A 27037-nucleotide genomic window follows, 5' to 3' on the forward strand; every position below is an offset into this window, starting at 1 on the left:
GGGAACCTGAGGTCTAGAGGAAAGAAGGTTTTTACACCGACATACACTATATGGACAAAAGTATTTGGACACTGCATGTTTTTCAGAAAAAGTGCTTTATTATTTTATTTAGTAACATGTAGGCGCTCAATTTACTTGTTTTACAGCAGCAACACGTTGAGCTCTATGTAAGTCTGGGCAGGAATAGCTCGCCATTCCTCATGCAAGGCTGTGAGAAGAGATTGTTTTGAAGATGGGCGTGGGTGGCGGTGTCGTACCTGTCCAGTTCGTCCCACAAGTGCTCAATTGGATGTATGAATAGTTATTACAAAATTATCAGCTTTTCTTTTACCCATGCCCTTCCCAACATACCATTTGGCAAATTCAGTATTTGCATATTTGTTACATTTTCTGCAGTGTCCAAATACTTTTGTCCATAAAGTGTACATTGGGGTTCTTTACTGTAAGAGCAGCGAGACTATGGAACTCTTTGCCTGAGGATGTGGTGATGGTGAATTCGATAAGAGTTTAAGAAGGGCCCGGACGACTTTCTTGAGCATTACAACATTACATGTTATATCACTGATTACTTCAGAAGGGTCGGTGATCCAGAGATTATTCTAATTGCCAGATTGGAGTCGGGAAGGAATTTTTTTCCCTTAGGCCCCCTGCACGCAGGCGGAAATTCCACGGCGGGATTTCCCACAGAATTTCCGCCCGTGCCCGCTGCCATAGGATTGCATGCATACACGCAAGCACACAGCCGCGATTTGTCCGCGTGAAAACATACGTGGAAAACAAATTGCGGCATGTTCTATTTCTGACGCACAGAAACGTCATTAGAGACCCGCCGGCTCTGCTCTGCGCATGTGCCGGCTGGGCAGCAGCCGACACATCACAGAGGAGACGCCGGGAGCGAATTCTCGCAGCGGGATCCGACCAGGCCGTCTGCAGGCAGCCTTAAATGGGGAAAATTGGCTTCTACCTCATTGGGTTTTTTTTGCCTTCCTCTGGATCAACATTGAGGGGTAATAGGCTGCACTGGATGGACATATGTCTTTTTTCAGCTGAAATGAAATAAAGGTTTGGTACCATGTTAGCCAGTAGAGCAATATGTGATTGTTCTCTCAGTGAGAGAAACCAAGTAATCTTGTAGATATGATACCTTTTAATGGCTAAAAAAATTACATGATGTTACACCAAGCAAGCTTTTTCAGCTGATCATGCTATGTTACTATGACTTTAGCATACTAAAACTATGTATCTTTAACCCCTTAATGACTCAGCCCTTTTTCTTTTTTCATTTTCGTTTTTCCTCCTCCCTTCAAAAAAATCGTAACTCCTTTATTTATCCATCGATGTCGCTGTATGAGGGCTTGTTTTTTGCGGGACGAGTTGTATTTTTCAATGGTGCTATTTAAAGTACCATATTATGTACTGAAAAAATTTTAAAAAGTTCTAAGTGGAGTAAAATGAAAAAAAAAAAGACATTTCCCCATCTTTCAGTGCGTCTTGTTTCTACGTTGCACAAACGGCAACAATAGTGACATAACTTCATTCTATGGGTCGGTACGATTACTACGATACCAAACTTGTATAGTTTTTTTTTTACTGTACTATTTTTTATTTTTAAAGACATTTAATTTTTTCAATTATTTTCTGTGGTCATTTTGTTTGCGCAATAACTTTTTCATTTTTCTGACGACGTAGTTGAACAAGGGCTCATTTTTGGCGGGATGTCCTGTAGTTTCTGATAGTACCAATTTGGAATACATACGACTTTTTGATCACTTTTTATTGCATTTTTTCTGGGAGACAGGGTAACTAAAAAAGTGCATTTCTGGCGTTCTTTATTTTTTTTTTTCAGACGACATTTACCGTGCAGGAAAAATAATGCTATACTTTGATAGATCGGACTTTTACGGACGCGGCGATACCAAATACATATTTTTATTTTAAGATTTAGATTTTTTAATAATAGGTATGGCAAAAGGGGGGTGATTTAAACTTTTATAACTTTTTTTTTTAACAATTAAAAAAACTTTATTGATTTTTTTTTTAACTTTACTTTAAAGTCCCCCTGGGGGACTACAACCAGTGATGCTTTGATCGCTCCTGCAGTATGACGTAATGCTACATGATACGTCATGTTACGTCATACTGATATTTAACAGGCAGTCTATCAAGCCACCCCACGGGGATGGCTTGATAGGCAGCCTGCTAAGGCAGCCCTGGGGCCTTTCTAAAGGCCCCCGGCTGCCATGACACCTGCACGGCTCCCCCAATCTCACCGCGGGGGGGCCGTGCAGGACCCCTGAACATTGTACGGGGGATTTAAATGCCGCTGTCTGAATTGACAGCGGCATTTAAATGGTTAATAGCCGCGATCGGCCGATAGCAGCTATTGCCCGCAGGTGTCAGCTGTACTAAACAGTTGACACCCGCACTGTATGAAGAGAGGTTTCCCCGCAACCTCTCTTCATACATACCCCGCCGCTCCATGACGTACCTATACATCATGGAGAGGGAAGGGGTTAAAGTGTAGCTTTTTAACCATTTTTGTTTTGTTGTATAAATAGATTTACTGAATTCTTCTAAACAAATGAGAAGATATACAATAATGCCAGTATTCATGCAGTAGCTAGTTAGTACATACATAAATAGAGTAAATGAATAGCAGCTATCCACGAAAATGTTGACTGAGCCAATGGAAGGTGTAATTTAGAGCAGATCTCTATAATCTGAGGGTGTGTGTCACAATGCTTTTACTATAAAAGCTCACTTCATCATAAATAAGTCACTTTGTGTCTGGCATATCTATACAGACTTTGTGAAAACAACTAAGCATTGTTTAATGTGCAAAACAGCAACAAAGAATCCTGTTGGGTGTTATCCTGTAGAAGTGAGTGCTTCTTTCCTTTTCTATCTGTGGTATATTTTAAATATAGACTAAATACAGTGTATTATAAAGAATTTATTAGTAATGCTGTTTTGGTTTCATTATCCATGATTACTTTGTTTTTTTCCCTGATGTTTATAGTATTGTTACATTTAAATTATGTTTATATTCGTGAGACCAAACTAACCATTATTGCTTTTACAGGAATATTTCAATGGCTTTAGCATTTTTCCTTTTTATGCTATTGTGCAAAAACCATACAACTTCTTCTGTAATTTGCTAATAACATTTAGGGCTTATTCAGACAGATGTATAAGGGCTTAAACAGACAAACGTGTTTGTGCACATTTTTTGCACACATGAAATGTGGTGAAGCGAACCAATTGATTTCAATGGGTTTGTTCACTTGAGCATGTTTCTCACATGCAATTCCTGCGCATGAGAAAAGCTAGATCTTGCTCTATCTTTCTTCGTGCAATGCAAAAAGTTGCCATAGAAGTCTATGGCTGGTGAAAAAAAATCAAGGGAAAGGGTGTGACCTGGCAGACAACACAGGAAAAAGAAGACAGCTGGACCTTATTAGACTTTAAATAGCCATTCTATTCCACAGAAAGGGAGTATCACACACACACATGTGAACTTGGATTTCGAGCACAAAAAATTTCAGCACTATGTGCCGACATGCGCATATCAGCCTAATTATTGCATTTCAAAACCTTGTTCATGAGCAAATGCGCACCCTAGCAGTGAGCTGAATTCAATGAATGGCTGAGCACTGCCTCTGATTGGCCGAGTGCTGTGACCAATCAGAGGCAATGCTCAGCTGTCATTCAATGAATGGCTGAGCATTGCCTCTGATTGGTCACAGTGCTTAACTAATCAGAGGCAGTGCTTTCTGGAGGCAGGGATTTTTCAATCCCCGGCCAACAGAATACAGATAAAGACTGATGGGACGGGGAATTGGACAGCACTTCTAGGTGGGTTAATTTTTTATTTATTTTTTTTAACAGCTGGGAATGATTTTCGGGGTAGAGCTTATATTTTAAATCATCGCTGCAAGGGTTGTCTTCATCCCATTGCTTCTAATGTGGCAGCAGCAGCGCCAGCCCCATTGAAAGCAATGGGATGATAGCTGTGACAGGGAATTCTTTCATCCCTGCTGCAGACCCCTCATTACTGAACACTGTCATAGTGCTGTCACAGTGTTTAGTGATGAGGGGACTCCCTGTGAGGATTAACGGAACCCTCCGGGAGTCCCCTCATCCCCTGTCACCTCTGTCTTTACGCGCAGCACGGATTTTTCCGGTGCGCATTTAAGGCACGCATGTCCCATTTTTTTTGCAGGTGTAAGTATTTTGCACCTCTAAAAAATGGACATGTGAATACTTCATAGGAAACCAATGGTTCTAATAGATGCAATTTGGGCCATGTATAGTGTATTGTAGGTAATATGGGTCCTTGTACAGTTTGTTTAGTGTACTTTGTTCAATAGACAGCATGGAGTTAAAATTTACTCACTATGTGGAAGTAATGCTTATTCGTGGTACTGCTACAGCTATGTTAAACAATACGTTTTTTGGTGGGGTGGAGTGGTCTTGTACCTCCAATCTTTTAAGTCCCTAGTGGTGCCCCTGAAAAACTCACTGAAGGGATTTAAGAGGGGCCTTGATGCCTTTCTTGATTGTAATAATATTACACGTTATGGTTATTGGCTTACTTTACAAAGATGGAGGAACGTTGACCCAAGGAGTTATTCTGATTGCCAGACTTAGAGTCAGAAAAGGATTTTCTTTAGAGATGAGCGAGCACCAAAATGCTCGGGTGCTCGTTACTCGAGTCGAACTTCCCGCGATGCTCGAGGGTTCGTTTCGAGTAATGAACCCCATTGAAGTCAATGGGCGACCCGAGCATTTTTGTATGGGACCTATGCTCCGCTAAGGTTTTCATTTGTGAAAATCTGGGAAATTCAAGAAAGTAATGGGAACGACACAGAAACGGATAGGGCAGGCGAGGGGCTACATGTTGGGCTGCATCTCAAGTTCCCAGGTCCCACTATTAAGCCACAATAGCGGCAAGAGTGGGCCCCCCCCCAACAATTTTTACTTCTGAAAAACCCTCATTAGCAAGGCATACCTTAGCTAAGCACCACACTACCTCCAACAAATCACAATCACTGCCTGCATGACACTCCGCTGCCACTTCTCCTGGGTAACATGCTGCCCAACCGCCCATTTCAGTAATAGTAGCAGTCAAGACAGGCCCCAGTAACAATTCCAAAGCAGCAGTATAGGGGGAGCACAGTATTAGTTCCATTTCAGTAGTAGTAGCAGTCTAGACAGGCCCCAGTAACATATCACTAGCAGCAGTATAGGGGGAGCACAGTATTAGTTCCATTTCAGTAATAGTAGCAGTCAAGACAGGCCCCAGTAACAATTCCAAAGCAGCAGTATAGGGGGAGCGCAGTATTAGTTCCATTTCAGTAGTAGTAGCAGTCTAGGGTATTAATGAGCGACTACTACCCCCAGCAGACACGCAGTAAACTGTAGACGGTCACAGGCTTAGCTGGGTAATAATGAGCGACTACTACCCCCAGCACACACGCAGTAAACTGAAGACAGTCACAGGCAGCCCAAATATAGTATTTTTTTCCAATTTTTGGGAAAAAGCCCACTGCCTATATAGCCTGTATATGGATTTCCCTGTTGGAGGATGACTGTGGTTATTGAAAGCACAGTGCAGCCAGAAAAAATTATGCGCAAGGCTGGGTAATAATGAGCGACTACTACCCCCAGCAGACACGCAGTAAACTGAACACGGTCACAGGCACTCCAAAGATTTTTTTTTCCAATTTTTTTGAAAAAGCCCACTGCCTATATAGCCAGTATATCTCTTTCCCTGTACCACTGTCGCTGCCTCACCAGTACTGCCCCTATACTCAGTAAAATGACTGCAGACTGAGGACGCTATGGTCTGCACGCCCGATATACAAAAAAAAAAAAGTGCAAAACTGCTAAAAGCAGCCTCAACAGTACTGCACATGGTCAGATGTGGCCCTAAGAAGGACCGTTGGGGTTCTTGAAGACGAAGATAACAGCCTAACACTCTCCCTATAGCAGCTACAGCAGGACGGCACTTTCCCTAATGTCTCTCAGCGTGCATCTGTGGCGAGCCGCGGCCGGCCCCAGTTTATATACTCGGGTGTCACCTGATCTCCCCAGCCACTCACTGCAGGGGGGTGGGATAGGGCTGGAACTTCACAGGAGGAAGTTGTAATGCCTTCCCTGTGTTTCTATTGGCCAGAAAACGGCGCAAACTTTTCTGGGAAGAAAATGGAAGTGACTCGAACACCGCGTGGTGCTCATCTCGAGTAACGAGCATCTCGAGTACCCTAGTACTCGAACGAGCATCAAGCTCGGCGAGTACACTCGCTCATCTCTAATTTTCTTTTCTTCTGAAATGAGGAAAAATGGCTTGTACCTCATTGGGTTTTTTTGCCTTTCTCTAGATCAATATTGGGGTGAGTAATAGGATGAAGTAGACGGACATGTGTTGCTTTTCAGCCTTAGGGCTTGTTCAGATGAACGTATTTTTTGCACTGCTAGCATCGCACAGAATATGCTTCTAATAGGAACCAATAGGTTCCTAAAGAAGCATTCACATGGATCATTGTTAGGTGTGCGCAGTTTCAAATAAATATAGAGGCAGCGTCTTCTTTTGAAGACTGATCATTATGTCCACAGGAATAAATACATTATTTCCTGTGAGCCGATCTTAACATTGACTTGATTGGGATCAATATAATTGTGGTTCCAATCGGCTCATTGACATAAGGGTTTGATAGGCGTCTTTAAAAGGCATCTTGTGGTATCAAAAAAGTATCTGTGATTGCGCACAGTGATATATCATTACCTGTCTTGTATTGGAGGTATCCATGTTGATAGACAGAGTAATTGAAGCTATCCTGATAGTAATAAGATAGATCTGTGTATGTCAGGGAAGAAAATTAGCCAATAGAGAGGGGTTGTATCATGTGAATGATGTCCTGATATACAGCGGAGATATTGATAGATTGATGGGATTGAATAGGACTCTCAGTAGGAACACTATCTACCCGTGTATAAAGATGACATATGGGAATAATAATTGAGGGACCAATGTACCCAGAATCCAATTGATAACTTGAGAACTTATACCGCCTCTCTAATTGATTGGTCTTGTAGTATATTGATAACTGATGTGTGGTCATTTAATGAAATAAATACACGTAATAACGCCCCATTTTTAAAAAAAAGATATTTATTAAAAGTTATATTTTAATTTCAGTATTCCCTTCAGTGAATTTCAGTTACTTTGTTGGGGAATTGATCTGCTACGGTGACATTATCTATAATACAAATATTTTTGCGGCCGTATCTGCAATGCACCATTATGTTGAGGGGCAAAATCTGTATTACAATATTGTTTTAGGGTCTGGAACTGTTACACTGACACTGAAGGCTATCAGGAGTTCTTTCTACTGTTGAACCATACAGATGGCTATTATACACTGGAGAAATTGTCAGCTCACCCAGCCTTGCTATTTCACCACACCAAGTGCATGGACGCAGAGCTAGTAAACATAGAAGAACGGATTTCCAGCAACCTGATTTATTTTAAGTAAAAACATGAATAAAAAACCTAGCATGAGTATTTTAAATGCCTACATGTTTCAAGCTGGAGCTCTTATTCTTGACATAACATACAGATGGCTGGGTCCACATCTGGCATAAACAGCATGAAGCTATATCCTTTGAGTACACCATTTGGGTTCAGGAGGCCAGTGGCGGTTGTGTCATGGTCTGGGAGCGTTTTCCTGGCACAGCCTAGGACCGTTGGTGGACCTGCTAGCTGACAATGTTCAGGATGTCTTCCCCAATTACAGTGCCATCTTTCAACAGGACAACGCTGCATGTCATCGAGCTCAGATCACTGTGGAGTAGTTGGAGGAACATGCACTAAACTTTCTACACTGCTTTAGCCCCGAAACTCATTGGACTGTAACATCATTGAGCATGTTTGGGATATACTGTAAAAGGCTGTGAGATTTGTTCTCACTTATCCACAAAATGGGCACCAACTGAAGGAGCTTCTGTAGCATGCATAGGTTGGGTTGAATATGCCACCTTGTCGAATCTGTTCCACGACATCTGAAAGCTGTGATTGCCCAAAAAGGTGGAACAACCCATTATTGAGTAGGTGTTCCTAATACAGTGATTGTTCAGTTTATATGATACAATGTATCACGAGTACCAGTCAAAAATATGGACACAGCTTTACATTCCATACTTTTTCTTTTTTAATTTCTACACTGTAGATATATAGAGGACATTAAAACTATGAAGGAACACTTATAGAATTAAGTAGTAAACAAAAAAGGGTTAAACAAATAAAGTATGTTTTATATTTTAGATTCTTTTGCTTTGATGACAGCTTTGTACACTTGGGCATTCTCTCAGTCAGTTTCAAGAAGTTTTGGTAATCACCTGGAATGGTTTTGAATTACCAGGTATGCCTCGTCAAGAGTTAAATTGTGGAATTTCTTGGCTTTTTATTGTGTTTGAGACCATCAATTGTGTTGTACAAGGGTCTGGTTGGTACACGGCTCTATGCAGTGCTTAGTCCTATTTACCTACTGTTCTAAACCATAGTGTGGCAAGAACTACTTACCTAAATAAAGACAAATGACAGTCCATCATTAGTTAAAGACATGAAGGTCAGTCAATCCAAGGAAATTCAAAAACTTTGAAGGGAAGCAAGGGTGGCAGGGACCTTAGGAGCCAGTGATCACGCTATCCTTGAATTTTGGATAAAAAGGGGAGGAAGACCTGACAAAACTCAGACCTCAAGGTTGGATTTCAAAAAAGGCAGATTTTAATAAACTCAGAAAGAGGGTAGGAAGAATACAATGGCTTGAGGTTCTTAAGGACAGAAATGTCCAAGAAGGTTGGGAAATATTGTGAAATGAAATTGTCAAAGCACAATCATTACCAATCCCTAAAAGAAAGAAGAATGCAAAGCATTTAAAGAGACCAGGATGGATAAACACAGAACTTGCACACATGGTAAAAAGGAAGAAAAATATGTTTATCAAATGGAAAGAGGGGGGAATATCCCAAGAAGAATATAATGTAGCCTGCAGAAACTGTAGGGCAAGTGTAAGAAAAGCTAAAGCTAATAATGAATTGAGGCTTGCAACAAAGGCCAAAAGTAATAAAAAAGGATTTGGGGGGTATGTCAAAATCAAAAGAAAAATCAACAATGCTATTAGATGCTTACAAGATGAAAACAGTGAATTGGTTAAAAATGATGTTGAGAAGGCCGAACTTTTAAATTCCTATTTTGTATCTGTTTTCTCTCAGAAAGTAGATGGAGCATCAACTGATCTCCCCTATGCTATTGGGGGAATAAAATAATGCAGGCTCTCTATAAGGTACTTAGCTAACTTAAATTAATTCAAGTCTCAAGGTCCAGATGAATTACATCCTAGGATACTAAAGGAAGCAGTGGAGGCAATTGCTGAAACACTCGACATAATCTTTGAAAACTCCTGGAGAACAGCAGAAGTCCTAGAAGATTAGAAAAGAGCAAATGCTGTCCCTATCTTCAAAAATGGGAAGAAGGTGGATTCTGGAAACTACAGGCCTATGAGTCTGACTTCTATACTGGGAAAGATCTTTGAACAAATTACACTGGCCAACAAAAAAAATATTTGGGAATGCCTCCTTAACTTCAAGAGTCAAATCTTACTAATTTTGGGGTGAGAAAAACGAATATGACAAAGAAAATTTTTTATTAGCTCTAGTTTCTGTGATATATAATAGGTGGAAGTATGTTATTTTAACGGATTAAGACAAAATGATACATTCTAATTACATGTGCTAACAACATTGAAAGTGCTTTTGATTTTTTTTAATAACAGGTACATTCTAAGAGTTCTAAATTGATGGAAGAATTCCTGGCAGGTGGTTCGGTGTGAAGAGAATCATGTGGTGACTTCATGAGATCGTTTTCTTTTGTAATTTAGTTCTGGAGCATCCCTACACACAGACCAGCAGTAATCCGCAAGCATTGCTTCATTCCAATGGCCCTGATATCTTTGTTCCATTACTGAAATATCCTGGTGGAATCTTTCTCCAGGTTCATCACTGACAGCTCCACAACTCGAAGGGAAAAAGTTTAGGTGGGAGTGGAAAAAATGGATTTTAAGGTACATGTTGCATCCGAGTTGATGGTATTTTTCCAGAAGTACTGTCACCAACTGAGTGTAGTTATCATCTCTTTTGTTGCCTACTAATCCATGAATAACCCCCTCTAAGGCTTGCCAAGCTTCCTTTTCTTTTCCCTCCAAAACTTGGTTAAACGCAGGATCCTTTATAAATTATCGAATTTGGGGCCCAACAAAATACCTTCCTTAACCTTTGCATCACTAAATCTAGGAAATTTGTCTCTTAAGTATTCAAATGCCTGTCCTTCCTGGTTCATACCTTTGACAAAATCTGCCTAGGAAAGGAAAACCAAGAGTTAACTCTGCTGAAGAGGATGAGTTCATTAGAGTTACCAGACTCAGAAACTGTAAATTAACAGCACCTCGGATTAGAGCCCACATAAATGCTTCACAAAGTCTTTCCTTGTGAAGAGGAGACTGGGAGGATCAGGCCTTTATGATCAAGTTGCTGCAAAGAAGCCTCTACTGAGAAACATCAACGAGAAGAAATGACTTTCTTGGTCCAAGAAACACAAGGAATGGACATTGACCAGTGACAATTTGTACTTTGGTCTGATGAGTCAAAATTTGAGATTTTTGGTTCCAATTGTCATGTCTTTGTGAGGCACAGAAAAGGTAAGCAGATTGCTTCTATATTCTGTGGTTCCCACCATGAAGCATGGAGGAGGAGATGTGATGGTGTGGGGGTGTTTTGCTGGTGACCTTGTTGATTATTTTTTTCAAAATTCAAGGAATACTTACCCATAATAGCTATTTCAGCATTCTGCAGCGACATGCCATCCCATCTGTTTAGCACTTATTGAGACCATCATTTGATTTTCAACAGGACAGAGATCCCAATGAGATTATTTGGAGTTGGATCACTGAGTGAAGGAAAAGCTGCCACTTGCTCAGCACCTCTGGGAATTCCTTCAAGGTTATTGGAAAACATTCCAGTTGACTCATAAAGCTGATTGGAAGAATGCAAGAGTGTGCAAAGTTGTCAAAGCAAAAGGAAGCTACTTTGAAAATAGAATTCAAATATAGAATGCAATTCAATAGCAGTATGATGGAATTATTGAGTAGCCTTATGGTGGCATGATTCATTCACTATGAGGTAGCATTATTTCTATAGTTCTATTACTAATGTAGATAGATTTGGGTTTGTGACAAGTAGTGTTGTAACTGCATAAATATACTGTATATGTATAACCATTGATTAATAGGGGCTCTTGGGATGTGTGCATAAGTTGCAATAACTTTGTGAAATAAGCACGTTTGGACAATTAAAGCCTCATGTCCACAGGCTGGTTGGATTCCGCAAGCAGGAACCCGCAGCTTGAATCCAACCAGCCCGTGGCCGAGGATAGTGCATACCTGTCTTGGTTTTCTCTGTGGATTTCCTGCTTTCCCATGGAATTCGTGACCCCCTCCGCAATTGAATTGTGGACGGGCCGCGGATCGGACAGCTTCCATTGACTTCAGAAAAATGGAGCATGCTGCGTTTTGTTTTCCAGACCTAAAGGTCCGCAAAAAATTCTTATGCTTTAATTCAGCTGCGGATGCCCATGTCTTTCTATGGGCGGCTTGAACTGCGGATCATCTGCGCAGGTGCCCCATGCAGATTTCGCAATTCAGATTTGCCAATGGATATTGGGCCTGACTCTTTCTCTTCTCTCCAGTGTAGCACTAATATATTTTATAATGTCTCTGGTGTTGTTTTGTGTTTTAGGGTTATATGGGCATATTAAGAGGTACTCTGTGGGCTCCCCCCCCCCCTCCATACCCCCTCCTTTTCAGTGTGAGCGCACTTACACCTAAGTAAAATTTCAATAAGATATTGAAATAATGAAGGAATATAATTTTATTGAATAGCCTATAGGTTATACAGTCAAACCTCTAGTTTCGTTGGTAATATGTCTAAAAGCAATCGGCCAAACTAGAAACCAATGAAGTTAGAGGCAATTATTTCCATAGGAATCAATGTAAATCCAATGAATTCATTCTAGACATTCCAATTTTCAGGTTGGGGTTGTGGGTGGCTTGAAATATAAGCCCTCCCCCAAAAATAAGCCCTATCTACACTACATGAAAAAAAAATTTACTCACCTCGCATTCAGCGTCCCCATCCCTCTCACTGCTCTCCAGGCGCTCTGGCAAGCTACAATGTTGGCTTCAATGAATGACATCATTGATTGGTTGTGATTGGCTCATCAAGCGCCAGCTGTGATTGGCTGAGCCAGGGCACTCTTGAGCCAATCACAGCATTCTCTTCCTGGAGGTGGGGTATTCAACCCACATTACCAAGAAGAGAATGGTGTTTCAGCACTGAAGCCGACATGGAAACCTGCCAAACTGCCTGGAGAGCCGTGAGAGGGACGGCGACGCCGACCACGAGGTCAAGTGGGTCGGCCACCACTGGCGAAACTAAAAGCAGACGGCAGAAGTAGAGACAGAATTTTACCAGGAAAAATCAGCGAAACTGGAAACTGGTGAAAGAAGAAGGTGACAAAAGTGGAGGTATGACTATTATAAAGCTGATTTTTATATTTTTATTGGCCATAGAGTTTTATGGGTACAAGTAGATCAGGTAATCACATGCTATATGTTAAAATGTATATACAAAATTGTAGTAACACTTCATGGTTAATTTTAGGGCTTATGAGACTGACAATACATCAGAACCTGTAAAGATAAAAGCTACAGAATGCAGTGTTCGGATTTCAAAAACATTCTTGTTCTGTCATTTGGAATCCTACTTTTATACACTGCTTATATGGGTCTTCAGACACTGCAGGTAAAGTACCAGCTTATGTGAAAAATTAAAAGAAATTACAGAAAAAACTGACTTATGAAACAAAATATTAAAGTCTACATTTTCATTGAAAGTTGAGTAAGTTTGCAGTATAAGGGCTCCCACCCACTGGCGTTTTTTTCTCCACTGCGATGCGATTCAAAAGTTAAAGTCTCGCATTGCAGTGCGAGAAAAACGCAGACAGATACTCAAAAATCGCTGGGCTATCGCTGCGACATCGCCAGTCTTTTCAATGGGGCCAGTGGCAGCAGCGCTAGCTCCATTGAAAAGATATGGAGAATGCCGCGGACTTCTGCCACAGCTGTGGCAGCTGTCACAGCTGTGGCAGAAGTCTGCGGCATTCTATCCCATTGCTTTCAATGGGATCGGCACTGCTGCCGATCCCATTGAAAGCAGTGGTTTCTGACAAGCCCCGCAGAATGATTATCGGAGAAGGGAAATATAAGCCCTTCACCGATAATCATCAAAAAGTGGTTAAAAAAATAATTAAAAAGTTACTCACCTCTCCTGCTGTCAGCCGCATCCTCCTGCTGGCTCCCCGGAACTGCTGTCCAGCACTTTCAGCAGACGGGGATTTAAAAATCCCCGCCTACTGAAAGGGCTGTGCAGATTGGCTGAGGGCTCAGCCAATAGCAGCTAGTGCTTAGCTATTGGCTGAGCGCTCAGCCAATGACAGATAGCTCTTAGCTATTCATTCATGAATAGCTAAGATATTGCTATTCATGAATGAATAGCTAAGAGCTATCTGCCATTGGCTGAGCACTCAGTAGTTCTGTAGAAACTGTTTGGGTAAGAATGCAAGGAGAAAATAGAAAGAACACCATTGTAGGCATTTACCACCTAGACAAGCAGAAGCTTTTGATGAACTCTTTCTACATCAGATGGCCAAGTTCTCAAAAAAGTGCAACATGGTAATCATAGAATTATAGAATCATAGAATGGTAGAGTTGGGAGGGACCTCCAGGGTCATCCGGTCCAACCCCCTGCTCAGTGCGGGGTTCACTAAATCATCCCAGACAGATATTTATTTTGCCTTTGTTTGAACACTTCCATTGAAGGAGAACTCACCACCTCCTGTGGTAACCTGTTCCACTCATTGATCACCCTCACTGATCATGGGAGATTTTAACTAGAATTTCTCTCAGCCAAAAGTAATCGGTCCAACAAATTCTTATTTACTCTTGCTCACAACTTTATTTTCCAAAATGTAGAAGACAAAAGATGACCCAATTTATACCAACAGTTGAGGAAGAATGGGTGGCTGGGGACCTTAGAAGGCAGCGATCATGCTATTATTGAATTTTGGATAACAAGGGGCAGAAGACCTAAGAGGACTCAAACCTCTAGGTTGGATTTCAGAAAGGTAAATTTTAATGGACTCAGAAAAAGGGTAGGAAGGATCCAATGACTGTATGTTCTAAAGAACAGAAATGTCCAAAAAAGTTGGAAAATTTTGTGAAATGAGAATCTCAAAGCACAATGATTAACAATCCCTGATAGTGTGCAGAATTAGAAGCATTTAAGGACTCCAGGATGGATGAACACAGAATTTACACAGATGTTAAAAAGGAAGAAAAATATGTTTATTAAATGGAAAGAGAGTGATCAATGAGTGGAACAGGTTTCCACAGGAGGTGGTGAGTTCTCCTTCAGTGGAAGTTCACACAGAGGCTGGACAGGCATCTGTCTAGGACAATTTAGTGAATCCTGCATAGAGCAGGGGGTTGGACCTGAAGACATTGGAGGTCCCTTCCAACTCTATGATTCTATGATTGTAATGCCAAGCCAGTCTACTGTAGCAAGAGCAGACCTGTCTGCCTCCTACACATTTGCTCTTTGCACAAGCACACTGGAAAACAGCTGATTACTGCAGGTCCTGGTCGTTAGTGACAGACTCCCGTCAATCTACTATTGATCGCCTACTCTGAGGATAGGACATCAGTAGTTTAAAACTGATCAACTCCTTTAATGGAGTTTTCTGATACTATTAATGACCTTTCCTCAGCATAGGTCGAGCACTGTGGCCTCTTCACTTCATACCAGGCACAGCACCATATATTTTGTAGCGATGGTGCCTGGTATAGCAGCTCAATCCCATTCACTTGAATGGAAGTGAGTTGCTAAAAGGCCACGTGATAAATGAACAGGATGTTGATGTCCTAGTAAAAGGCTTCTTCAAATAATTTATATATGGGGTGTCTGAGTGGCAGATCTAATTACCAGTTGTGCAGACTTGTAGGTATATAGTTGGTAGAACTTTGCTCATGCTTTATTTGTAGAAATCATAGAGCGTTATTCATAAAGGTATGCAAAACATCATGGAGTGAAATGATTTAACAGTAATCTTTTTAATACAGAATGATGCAGCCAAAACTCAGGATTCATAACATCTATGGATCATTTATGAATATGGGCAAACACCTATCTTAAACCTTAATTAGCAGACGTTACATCATCTGTTTAAATAGACAATGACATCATGTATAGGATGCAACAACCTGTTTAGTTGTTTAGAAAAATGTTACAATAAAGTAGGAATAATATGTGTCACAGAGGTGTGTTTGGTTCTTCCCTCTAATATTTTCATCTGTTTATTTCAGAGTAAAATAATGCATAATATTAATAAAGTATTGTGCATGCTATATTTAAAATGTTTTACTAGAAAATAATGACGCCATTTTTACTCTAAATAACTGATCACATACCAGTAGTGAAATACTGTTCACTGTGAGAGTTCCTTAACCCTTTAAACATCAGAGATATTTTCTTTTTTCCGTTTTATTTCCCATCCTGCCTTTTTAAGACCTATAATTTTTAAGACCCAAAATTATTTAAGGCACAAAACACGTAGGTCTCTAGAGGGTTAAAACCTATTAAAAGGTTATGGTTAGAGATGAGCGAGCACGCTCAGATAAGCCAGTTACTCGAGCGAGCCTCGCTCTTCTTGAGTAACTGCATTCTTGTCCAAGCGTGCTCGGGTGGTGGGGGGGCGGGGGGTAGCAGGGGAGAGAGTGAGAGAGATCTCTCTCTCCCCCCTGTTACCCCCGCAGCCCGACGCTCCGCCCCGCCGCCCCCCCTGAGCACGTTCGGACAAGAATGCAGTTACTCGTGAAGAGCTTATCCGAGCGTGCTCGCTCATCTCTAGTTATGGTACATGATGTCCCTATACTTAAACTCTGTCACCATCTTTTTACAGCCGTCAGTGAGAGCACCATAGCGTAGGGTCTGTCACACCGATATGTCTGCTGTATATACCTGTGCAGTAGTTTTGTAGAAACTTGGATTTTATTAGTAGCTATCCTGCATCTTCATAAGCTGCAGGCTAGCCACCCTCACCCAACTTTCCAGTCAATGATTAGCATCTTTCTATGCACAGTAATAGGCAGCTAATCAATATCTGGAGGGCAGGGTGAGTGTACCTCATGAATATCCAGAACTACTTCCTGTATTTCTCTATGTGTGTGCTTGTCAGGATGAAAACCCAGGACCTCTTGCACTCCACTTAGCAGCTCTCTTCTCTGGGCTATCCAGAATTTGGACAGCTCCTTGCTGAAACCCAGCTTTGTTTTAGGTTTCCTTGCTCCTGCTAAATCCACTTTCTGTTCCCCTATTCTGGCTCCACCCTGCTACTAATTAGGACTTCTTATAAAGCCTGACCTTGTCTCAGATCAAGTGCGTGATTGTGCTCCACCAGCTTGATCAAGCTTCTCTTCCTCCTGCTCCTCTGTGATTGTACTGATACCTCCTGCTGCTGACTGCTGGCTTCCATTTGACTATACTTCTGTCTCATTCCATTGTACAGCATATCGAAACCTCCTACTGCTGACCAATGGCTTCCATTTGACTATGCTTCCATCTCATCCCACTGTACTTCATACCAATACCTCCAACTGCTGACCTCTGGTTGCAATTTGACTACGCTTTTGTCTTATCCCATTGTACTGCATACCAATGCCTCCTACTGGTAACCTCTGGCTTCCATTTGACCACGCTTCCATCTCATCCCATTGTACTGCATACCATGACTTCCCGATAATGACTCCTGGCTATCTTGACTACTCTCCATTGACCGGCATCGCTACTATACCTGTGGCTCCAATCCAGCGTCAGTAAGACATAACAAAATAATCACGTCCAAAAATGGAGCCTGTAGTGACCACTCTGCAGAAGCAAGTTACAGAGCTACAGGAATTTTGTGCCTCATACCAAGAGAAGTTCACTGGATTACAGACACTGGTGCTAAATCAACAGAAGGATATCATCAGTTTACAGAAACAACTTCTGGACTTGCATCACTTAGGCTCTGATGTCCACATGGCACTGCCCACAAAGTAGAGTGGGGATCGCCGTCAGTATAGAGGCTTCCTCAATCAATGCTGGATTTATTTTCAAATGCAGCCCACTCTGTTTACCATTGACTGGAAAAAAGTATTCTTTATCATTAACCTCCACACTAATAAGGCGCTTGCCTGGGCCTCGTAATACGTAGAGACCAACAGTTATCTCCTCAACAGCTTTGATGCTTTCACAGCCATTATGGGGCAGATCTTTGATGATCCAAACCGCTGTGCCACGGCTGAACGGAGGTTACATAGCCTTTGACAAGGGCGATGTTCCGTTGCAGAATATACAGCAGAGTTTTGTTGCTGGGTGAATGATATCATGTGGAATTATGTGGAATCCTGCTGCACAACAGAGCCAATTTTGTCGGGGATTATCTGAGTGGGCAAAAGATAAACTTGCCAAAGTAGAGACTCCCGATAACTTGGAAGATTTCATCCAGTTATACATCTGGATTGACCAGAGACTTTCTGAGCAGCGAAAGGAGAGACTGCAGCTTTCAGGCATCAGCACCCTGTACTCCTTCAGTCAATCAACATTGAGTCCCCACCGAAGGACTGAAGCCGCTCCCAAACCTATACAGGTCGACATCATCCACAAACCTCTCTCCACCCAGGAAAAGGACAGGTGTCATGCTGAAAATCTGTGCCTTTATTATGGGAGCTCAGGACATTATGCCCTAAACTGTCCAAACAAGCTCCAAAGGACTCTCGCCTTAGCCCACGTTAAGCCCATGGCAAATCCAGTCGTCATGAAACAAGGGGATGCCACCAAACACACCTTTGCACCAGTAGTTCATGACGCTGTGGAAACCCTTCCCTATGTCAACCATTTTGCGCTCCCAATTGAGATTGTAACGGGCGATCAGAAGACATAGTGCTCAGCAATGTTGGATTTGGGAGCGGTTGGGAACTTCATGGACTTAACATTCGCTCGTGACAAAGACATTGCAACCAGACTCAAGTCCATACTGATAGATATAGAAACCGTAGATGGAACATCCTTGTCTTCAGGTCCTGTCACACAGAAGACAATTGTACTGGAACTCCCCATGAACTCTGACCATCAAGAAACCATCAGCTTCCAACTCATCTCATCCTTTAAATTTCTAGTGATTCTTGGGATCCCCTGGTTTTCTATCCATAATCCCTCTATTAACTGGGAAACCAAGACCATTGCGTTCCCCTCATAATACTGTGAGGAAAAATGCCAAATGGCACCATCCGCCCCTAAACCAGTACAGGACCTCAAGGATGATCAACAGGACTTAGAGAAATTACCAGTTCACTAACAGATGTTCAAGGATGTTTGCAGTAAGAAGAAGGCTGACCAGCTGCCACCTCACAGGCTGTATGACTGTCCTATTGAGCTGCTCCGAGGATCTTTTATTCCATTTGGGTGTATCTTCAACCTCGCCGAACCTGAGTTAGGGGCCTTTTGGGAACATCTGGATGAAAATCTAAAGAAGGGCTTCATCTGATCTTCTTCCTCTCCAACAAGAGCACCCTTTTTTTTGTTAAAAAGAAGGATTCTAGTCTTTGTCCGTGCATCGATTACTGTGAACTAAATCAGAATACCATCAAGAACCGCTATCCTCATTCTATTGGAGGCGGAGCCTAGCAGAGGATGTAGCAGGTTGTGTGTGGCTAGAGCTCTGATCAACTATCCTGCTTTTAACATCCTGACAGTGAGATAACAAACCCTATAAGTGCTATAACTGCTACTAAGGTGTCTGGTAGTAAAGCAGTGCACACCTGGAGGGATGAAGAGTGACATGGCACATCGTAAACAGCAGGGGAGAACATGTGGAGCTGGTGGCCGGGAGGCTCTAAATGGGGCCGACACACGTGGAGAAGAGGAGCAGAGACAAACTGGACCACAGCAGTAAGACAGCAGACAGGTTGGCAAAATTTGCAAGGGCTAAAGGGCAGGAACAAAGGCAAAAAAACCCTGATAGAGGACACAATGGGACAAAGCAGAGCAAAGCAGATCTCATCCCCAGCAACAGCAAGAAGAGAGGTGGTAAGCAGAAAGCTGCACACAACAGAGGACAGTGGGTCACAACATGAAAGTGCATCTAGCAGAGCCGACATAGCCAGTGAGCCCTCACTGAAGGACATACTGGGGGCAATTAACAAATGCTACTGCTCTCTAAACACACTGCAGCAGCAAATAGGATCCCTGCAAGAAAACGTGGAAATCATAAGACATAACATGCAAAAAGTTACTGAGCGCATCACAGCAGTGGAGGAGAGAGTCAGTGAGTTGGAAGACTGTGTAAAACCTCTGAAACAGGATGTGCACAGAAACTCACAAAATATCACTGCGCTACTGCATAAAGTGGACGATCTTAAAAACAGATCAAGACGTAACAATGTCTGCATAGTGGGACTACCAGAAAAGGCAGAAGGTAACAACACAGTAACCTATCTGGAGGCCCTGGATATGAGAAATATGTGGTGGTGACTCGCTGACCCCCATGTTCGCACTGGAACGTGCACATCGAGTGCTGTCTACCCCACCCTTACCAGGCACTCCCTCCAAACCCATGCTGATAAAGCTACTTCATTTCCAGGATAGAGACACTATACTTCTCAAAGCCCGCGAGCAAGGCAACATAACTGTGCACGGTGTCAGAGTGTTGTTCTTCCCCGATTTCTCCATGGAAATACAGAAACGACGCAGCACATTCCTGGACGTTAAAAGACGCCTACGCAATTTGCAAGTGCCCTACACCATGATGTACACCGCCAGACTGCGAGTGGTCACCCTTGGATCCACACACTTCTGCAAGCACCCAAAAGATGCAGCAGTCTGGGTTAAGCAAAATGAAGCTAACATCCGAAATGCGAGAAATTCACCCGGCCGCATGCCGTGCCCAGACAACGGCAGAGTAGGAGATGTTTAAACCCTGAATCCTGGTCCCTAAAATGTTCTTAAGGAGCAGAAGAGGCCGTTTGAAAACGTTACAGTTTTACCTCAAGATTTTATTAGCTTTTTTAGCTGCATTGTGCCTCTTTATCCATTTATCTTTATTTACTTTACTGGCTAGCACGCAACCACTCCTCAGCAAAAGGAGAACTGGTGCCCCAACCTGTGAGGGGTTAACACAGTTTCAGAAAAGAGGGTTGTTTTAGGGGCGGAGGGGGGACTGCTGGTTGTAAATGTTTAGGTCTCATGTCCACGGGAAGATCCGGGCCCGCACGGATTCCCCATGCAAAATCCCGCAGCAGGTCCTTCCTTTCCTGCAGACAAGAGGCCATAAAATTGATTATACTCTCCTGTCCGGACGCTGCGGGTTTCCGTCCATCGCGGCAGTATTTTCTTTCTTTCTGCCCAGCGGATGTGCTAGGCACGCCGTCAGCGTACCACACGCATGCGCTGTGCACTTTTAAAAAAAAAATCCCTGCTTTCCCATGGCACGGACGCAGTGACAGCTGCGGGTGTGCCGCGGGATCGGGCGGCTTCCATAGGCTTCAATAAAAGCCGTGAGAGCCATCTGTGCGGGAAACCCGCAGAAAATTGAGCATACTGCGAGTGCTTTCCTGCACGTGCAGTTCGTGTGGCAGGGGAAAAAATGACATCCACAGGTATTTAATTACCTGCGGATGTCCAATGCATCCCTATGGGCGCGGATCACGCATGCGAGACACCCGCTCGGATTTCGAAATTCTAATTTCCCTGTGGATATGAGGCCTTAATGTTTTGCCTGGTTGGTGTGGCTCTGTCCTATCTCTAAGTGTCATAGATGCAAGCTGCAGAACATCTGTTAGTAGGAAAAAGATGTGTGAAGCAGAAAATAGTGCGCTGCTGAACCTATCATCCTTCCCAAATATGCCAAGGAAAAGGGGTTGGCTGATGGGTTCACAGTAATATCAAGGAATGTGCGGGGCATGGGAGAAACAGTTAAGCGCTTGGCAGTATTTCGGGCAGTCCAGAAACATGGCCCTCTAATATTATGTTTACAGGAGACCCACATCTCCAGAGAAGCAGCTGATGCACTGAGGGTAAGCTGGGCAGGTCACTACTTTCACTCTGTATATACAAGTTACTCAAGGGGGGTCAGCATATTGCTCCACCGCTGCATCCCTTTTTATGTTATTCCAACAAGGTAGATGCAGAGGGGCGATACATATGCTTACATTGTAAGTTTATGGCTTTGTGTGTGTAGTGGTGGCATTGTACATGCCCCCTCTATATAATGGGGCGGTTATGCGGCAGATATTGGCCTTCGTGAGCAGAACATCAGACACCCCGATTCTGCTGGTAGGCAATTTTAACTCCGTTATTGAGCCAAAGACAGACAGATTGAGCAAGGAGGGGCTATCAGAGGGGGAGGGTCTTACCCCACTGGGGAGCTTCTACAGGAAATGTCCCTCTTGGATATATGGTGAGTGAAGCACCCAGAGACAAAGGGCTACTTTTGTTATTCGAGTGCGCATGGCTCCCTGTCAAGGATAGATCTAGCGGTTGGTAATGACTTGTTATACGCCAATATAATAGCAGTTGAATATCTGCCTAGAATGCTATCAGATCATTCACCACTGAAGCTAGTTATCCATCATACCAGAGATAGTGGCCCCAAGAGAGCACACTGGAAACTTAATGGATATTGGATAGGGATTATAAGTGACCGAGGTGTGAAGGAGGCCCCCAGAGGAATACCTTGAGAGAAACAGCGGCACATCCACTATATTTATGCAATGGGATGCTATGAAGGCCTACTTGCGGGGTGAATTAAAAAAAAAAAATAGTACAAGCTAAACAGCAACGATGTGAGGCAGGCCGCTATTTACAGGAGTGAGTAAGGGACGCGGAAAGATTATATGTGAAGAATAACTTGGTATAAAATATGGTAAAATGGCAGGAAGCACAGGAAACACTTAACTCATATACCCTTGAATCAACAGCCCACAAATTAGGTTTTAAAAAACAGACTTATTTTGAAGAAGACAAGACGGGTCACATGCTGGCTGTCATAAGGCAGGCACAGAGAGGATCAACGTTTATAACCGTGATAAAAGACAGTGGGGGCACACTTAAAACTGACACCCCATCAATTAGGCAAATAATACAATCGTTTTACTGCTCTCTGTGCACCTCAAAGATCCAAACCTCTATAGAGCAAATTGCAAACTATCAAGAATATCTCTTCCCAGGCTTCTGGGGGATCTTAAAGATTTCCTGGACGCACTGATGACCTTGGAGCAGTTGCAGGAAGTGGTGACCTCACTGCAGACCAATAAGGCACCAGGAAATGATGGGTTACTCGCAGCGGTGTATAAAACGTACGCTGGCATTCTCCTCCCGCACCTCCTTGAGGTGTTTAGAGAGACAAAAGTGCAAAACGAATTCCCTCCCTCCATGAAGAGAGCTGTGATAACCATCATCCCGAAGCCAGGCAAGAACCCATTACTTGTGGACTCCTATAGGCCAATATCATTGCTGAACATAGACATAAAAATCTTTGCAAAAGTCCTAGTTAACAGACTATCCCAGGTTATATCAACCTTGATACAGTCAGATCAGAGTGAGTTCATCCCATCCCGCTCCACGGCTGTCAACATCCATAGGCTGTTTCTTAATTTACAACTACTAGCAGACAATGAAGGGCAGAGGATTATATGCTCGCTGGATGCAGCCAAGGCTTTTGACAGTGTGGAATGGCCCTTCATATTGGAGGTGTTGGGGAGGATGGGATTCGGGGATACCTTTATAAAATGCGTGCAAATCCTGTACAGAGTTGTCAGAGCCTGCGTGACTGTGAATGGAGGTTATACAGATACCTTTTCCTTGCATGGAGGCACGAGGCAGGGGTGTCGATTATCCCCTCTGTTGTTTGCAATAGCGGTGGAACCATTAGCGAGTGTCATAAGAAAGCATACAGGGATGATAGGATTTAGGAGAAGAGGTATAGAAGAGAAAATAGCATTGTATGCGGATGACATTTTACTGTTTCTGGATGACGCCGAGTCCTCCCTAGATGATGCAATAACAGTGATAGAAGAGGTTGGCAAATATTCTGGCCTAAAAATTAATTGGGACAAATCAACAGTACTACCAGTGGATGAGCCAAAGATGATCATTGACAAGGAAGGGGCCACCCTCCATTGCACTCCAGTCTTCAAATACTTAGCTATTGATATCCCAAGAGACATAGGAGACTATGGTAAACTTAATCTAAACCCTTTGCTCTTTAAATTTAAGCAAAAAATAGAGGTATTGAACAAACTCCCACTGTCAGTAGTAGGACGAGTAAACTTGATAAAAATGATATGAATGCCGCAGTTACTATATGTGCTGCATAATTCACCATGTTAGATTGTGAAGTGGTTCTTTTACAGGGTCCAAAAATTGTTCAGGGAGCTGATATGGCGCAAAAAGGAAGCACACAAAGGGAGCACGCATCAAACTAGAAACACTCTGCAGACCTAAAGAGGGAGGGTTAGCACTGCCCAACCCATTTTTGTACCTTTTGGCCTCCCAGATATAGCATCTTGGAAGGTGTGAGCTGTAGGAGGTAGAGGACCCAAATCACAGACTGCTGACAGCATATTTTGAGAAACTAAATTTATTTGAGGCCTTAGAGACGAGAAAATTCGCAGTAGGTACTCAGAGACTTCCAACAATACTCATGATACACAAGGTGTGGTGGAAGGTAAAAGGGCTCCTGGAAATAGAGGGCTATACTCCATATACTCCTTGGAATAATCCTGGGCTGCCTGAGATATATAAGCTAAGCGACTTTGAACAATGGATAGATAAGGGTATTAGCCGCATGCCCCAAATCTTAGATGGAACTATGATTAAAACATTTGCGCAATTCTATAGGTACTTACAGCTTAGGCACGCTTACCAAGCTGAATGTGGTACCAGGGAGATTAAAATCACCAATTTTTCAGTGGCAAACATAATAGGTGGGTCCTCCGGTACAAAAGGAAAGATCTCAGATAAATTACCACCTACAGAGTAGCACTGAGAAGACACATCTAACATCACGTAACAACAAATGGGAGGCTGACATAAGACCCATCGAGGATTTGCAATGGGAGGAAATACTACAAATGACCCTGAAGCTTTCACTAAGCGAAACCCATGCTCTACCAAATCTATATGACACATAGAATGTACCGTACCCCTGTCTTCCTATATGATATAGGGGCTAGAGATAGTCCACTGTGTACTAGGTGCAAGATACAACCTGCAGGTCTCATTCACATGATGTGGAGATGTCCTAAACTAAACAGATATTGGGAGGAGGTGTGTGACCAAATCGAAAAAGTGTACGCAGTGCTATGGGAACGATCCCCAATGGTATGTGTACTAGGATATGTGGAAGATCTGCCAGTGGATGGGCAGGAACTGCTGGCGGTGGCGAGAATATTGTACATAATCAGGAAACTTATAGCGCAACATTGGCTATATGAGAATCCTCCCACACTGAGGGAATTTCAGAAAAAAGTAAACCAGATACTGCCATGGGAAAAGGGTATATATTTCAAGCGCAAAGCTAGTAAGAAATACTACAAAATATAGCTCAAGTGGCTTCATGCATTTGGCCTGACAGTCTTGGACCTCTTCCAAGCAAGATAGAGGAAAGTTGGTTTGCCACTGGCCATCCTGCTAGTCGGCCAAAAATACAAAGAGAAATATCTGTGTGCAATATATGGTTGAATAGCAGGGAGAAGGAATAGAAGGTTTGATGTCTAAATGGAAAATGTAGATGGGAAGTCATAGAGGCTACAGACTGCTACAGAGGTAAATGAGAAGCTGTTACAAATGAACACTGACTGAGGACTGCAGCAACAGAAATGGAATCTAAAAAGGACATTCTGTGTGGGGGACAGAGCCATACTTTGCTAGGTTGACTCTTGGTATGTTATGTAAAGGTATGTTTTGTGTTGTGATGGTGGAAAACAGAAAATGGTGAGAAAAATTCAATAAAAAGATTTAATTAAAAAAAGAATTGCTATCCTTTCCCGTTAATCCCAGAACCGCTGGAGATGCTTTGGGCAGCAAAGGTCTTTACCAAACCGGAACTCAGAGGGGCATATAACCTGGTACAGATCCGTTTTTGAGACGAGTGGAAGACAGCCTTCAGAACAAGATATGGAGACTTCGAATCCCTAGTGATGCCGTTCAGTCTCTGCAATGCTTTCACTACCTTCCAGCACTTTATCAATGATGTGTTTCGAGACCTTTTGGATCAATTCGTAGTGACATATCTTGCCGACATTCTCATAGAATGGAAGAGTTGGAAGGGACCTCCAGGTTCATCTGGTCCAATCGCCTGCTCAGTGCAGGATTCTGATATTGTCATATTCTCTGACAATTTGAAGGAACATCGTGGACACACGTGGGTGGTCTTGGAATGACTCCTAAAGAATAACCTCTACATCAAGTTAGAGAAATATAAGTTCAAACAAACCCAAATACAATTCCTGGGATACATTATTTTGCCAGAAGGCTTAAGTATGGATCCCAGCAAGATTAAAGCCATCCTAGATTGGCCCATTGCAAGAAATTTGAATGAAGTACAGCACCCGATTGGTTTTGCAAATTTCTACAGAAGATTTATCAAGGACTTTTCAAAGGTCATCTTTCCTATCACCTCCCTCACAAAGACTGCACACCCCGGAGGCACAAGCCACTTTTGAGAAACGAAAGACCTTGTTTACTTCAGCTCCAGTACAGATCCACCGAAATGTAGAATTGCCTTTTGTCGTGTAGGTGGACGCCTCCAACTCCACTGTGGGAGCCATCCTGTCACAGTAAGTTGGAGATAAGATGCAACTACATCCTTATGCTGGGAAAGGCAATGGCAAACAACCCCGCAAAAACAGTCTGCCAAGAAAACGTCACAATATGATGTCATCCTAGGAGTCGGTCATGACTCAGCGCTTGCACCAGGGAACTTTACCTTTACATGCTTACGCATTTCTGTCCTATTCCCTATCATCCGCAGAGAAAAACTATGATGTCGGGAACAAGGAACTTCTGGCCATCAAAGTGGCTTTCACTGAATGGAGACACCTCTTGGAAGGAGCCCATCATCCAGTACGGGTGCTTACTGACCATAAAAACGTAGAATTCCTTTGTTCTGCCAAGAGGTTATAGCAAGACAGGCACGATGGGCTCTGTTCTTCTCCAGGTTTAATTTTGTTGTGTCCCACAGTCCAGGTTCCCGAATTGGCAAGGCAGATGCATTGTCCAGGATATTTTCAGAGGAGTTAAATACAGATCACACAGTTCTGTCTTCAAAGACTTTTTTAGGTATCCTGCATTCAGAGGACCTCCTAACAAAGTTTAAATGAGGCTACCAAAGTAGCTCCTTTCTGAATCATCCTTCTAAGGTAGTGAAGTTCTTTTTTGAGAATGGACTTGGAACTTCTACTTTGCTTTTTCTGGTAGCCTGACTGCAGGAAGAATGTAAAGATGTATGTTACCTCTTGCAAAGTATGTACTCGGAATAAGACGCCATGAGCTCACCCTCTTGGTTTGCTTCAACCCCTTCCAGTTCATCCAGGCAATGGGGGTCTTTATAGTGGACCTGCCCCCCTTGTGATTGTGGACCAACTCACAAAGATGGCTCACTTCATCCCCATAGAGAAGATGCACACCCCGAAGCTGATGATCCAGGAAGTGTTCAGACTACATACAATTCCTGAGGATGTGGTCTCTAATAGAGGAGTTCACTTCACCTCAAGATTCTAGAAACACTTCTGTACGGCCCTGGGACCTCTGTGAATCTTTCCTCTGC

The 27037-nt window shown here is 42.8% G+C and overlaps 1 protein-coding gene across 1 annotated transcript in view; it reads left to right on the forward strand.

Moving 5' to 3' along the window:
- Positions 1–12828: 12828 nt before the first annotated feature.
- The window catches only part of LOC136619813 (protein unc-93 homolog A-like), a 208049-nt gene continuing 193840 nt past the window's right edge, over positions 12829–27037 (forward strand). The window contains exon 1 of the mRNA XM_066594558.1: positions 12829–12918. Within this exon, the coding sequence (XP_066450655.1) occupies positions 12829–12918 (90 nt within the window). The remainder of the gene's footprint in view (positions 12919–27037) is intronic.

The sequence above is a fragment of the Eleutherodactylus coqui genome, chromosome 3 (genome assembly GCF_035609145.1).
Source record: "Eleutherodactylus coqui strain aEleCoq1 chromosome 3, aEleCoq1.hap1, whole genome shotgun sequence".
In the NCBI taxonomy this organism is placed as follows: Eukaryota; Metazoa; Chordata; class Amphibia; order Anura; family Eleutherodactylidae; genus Eleutherodactylus; species Eleutherodactylus coqui.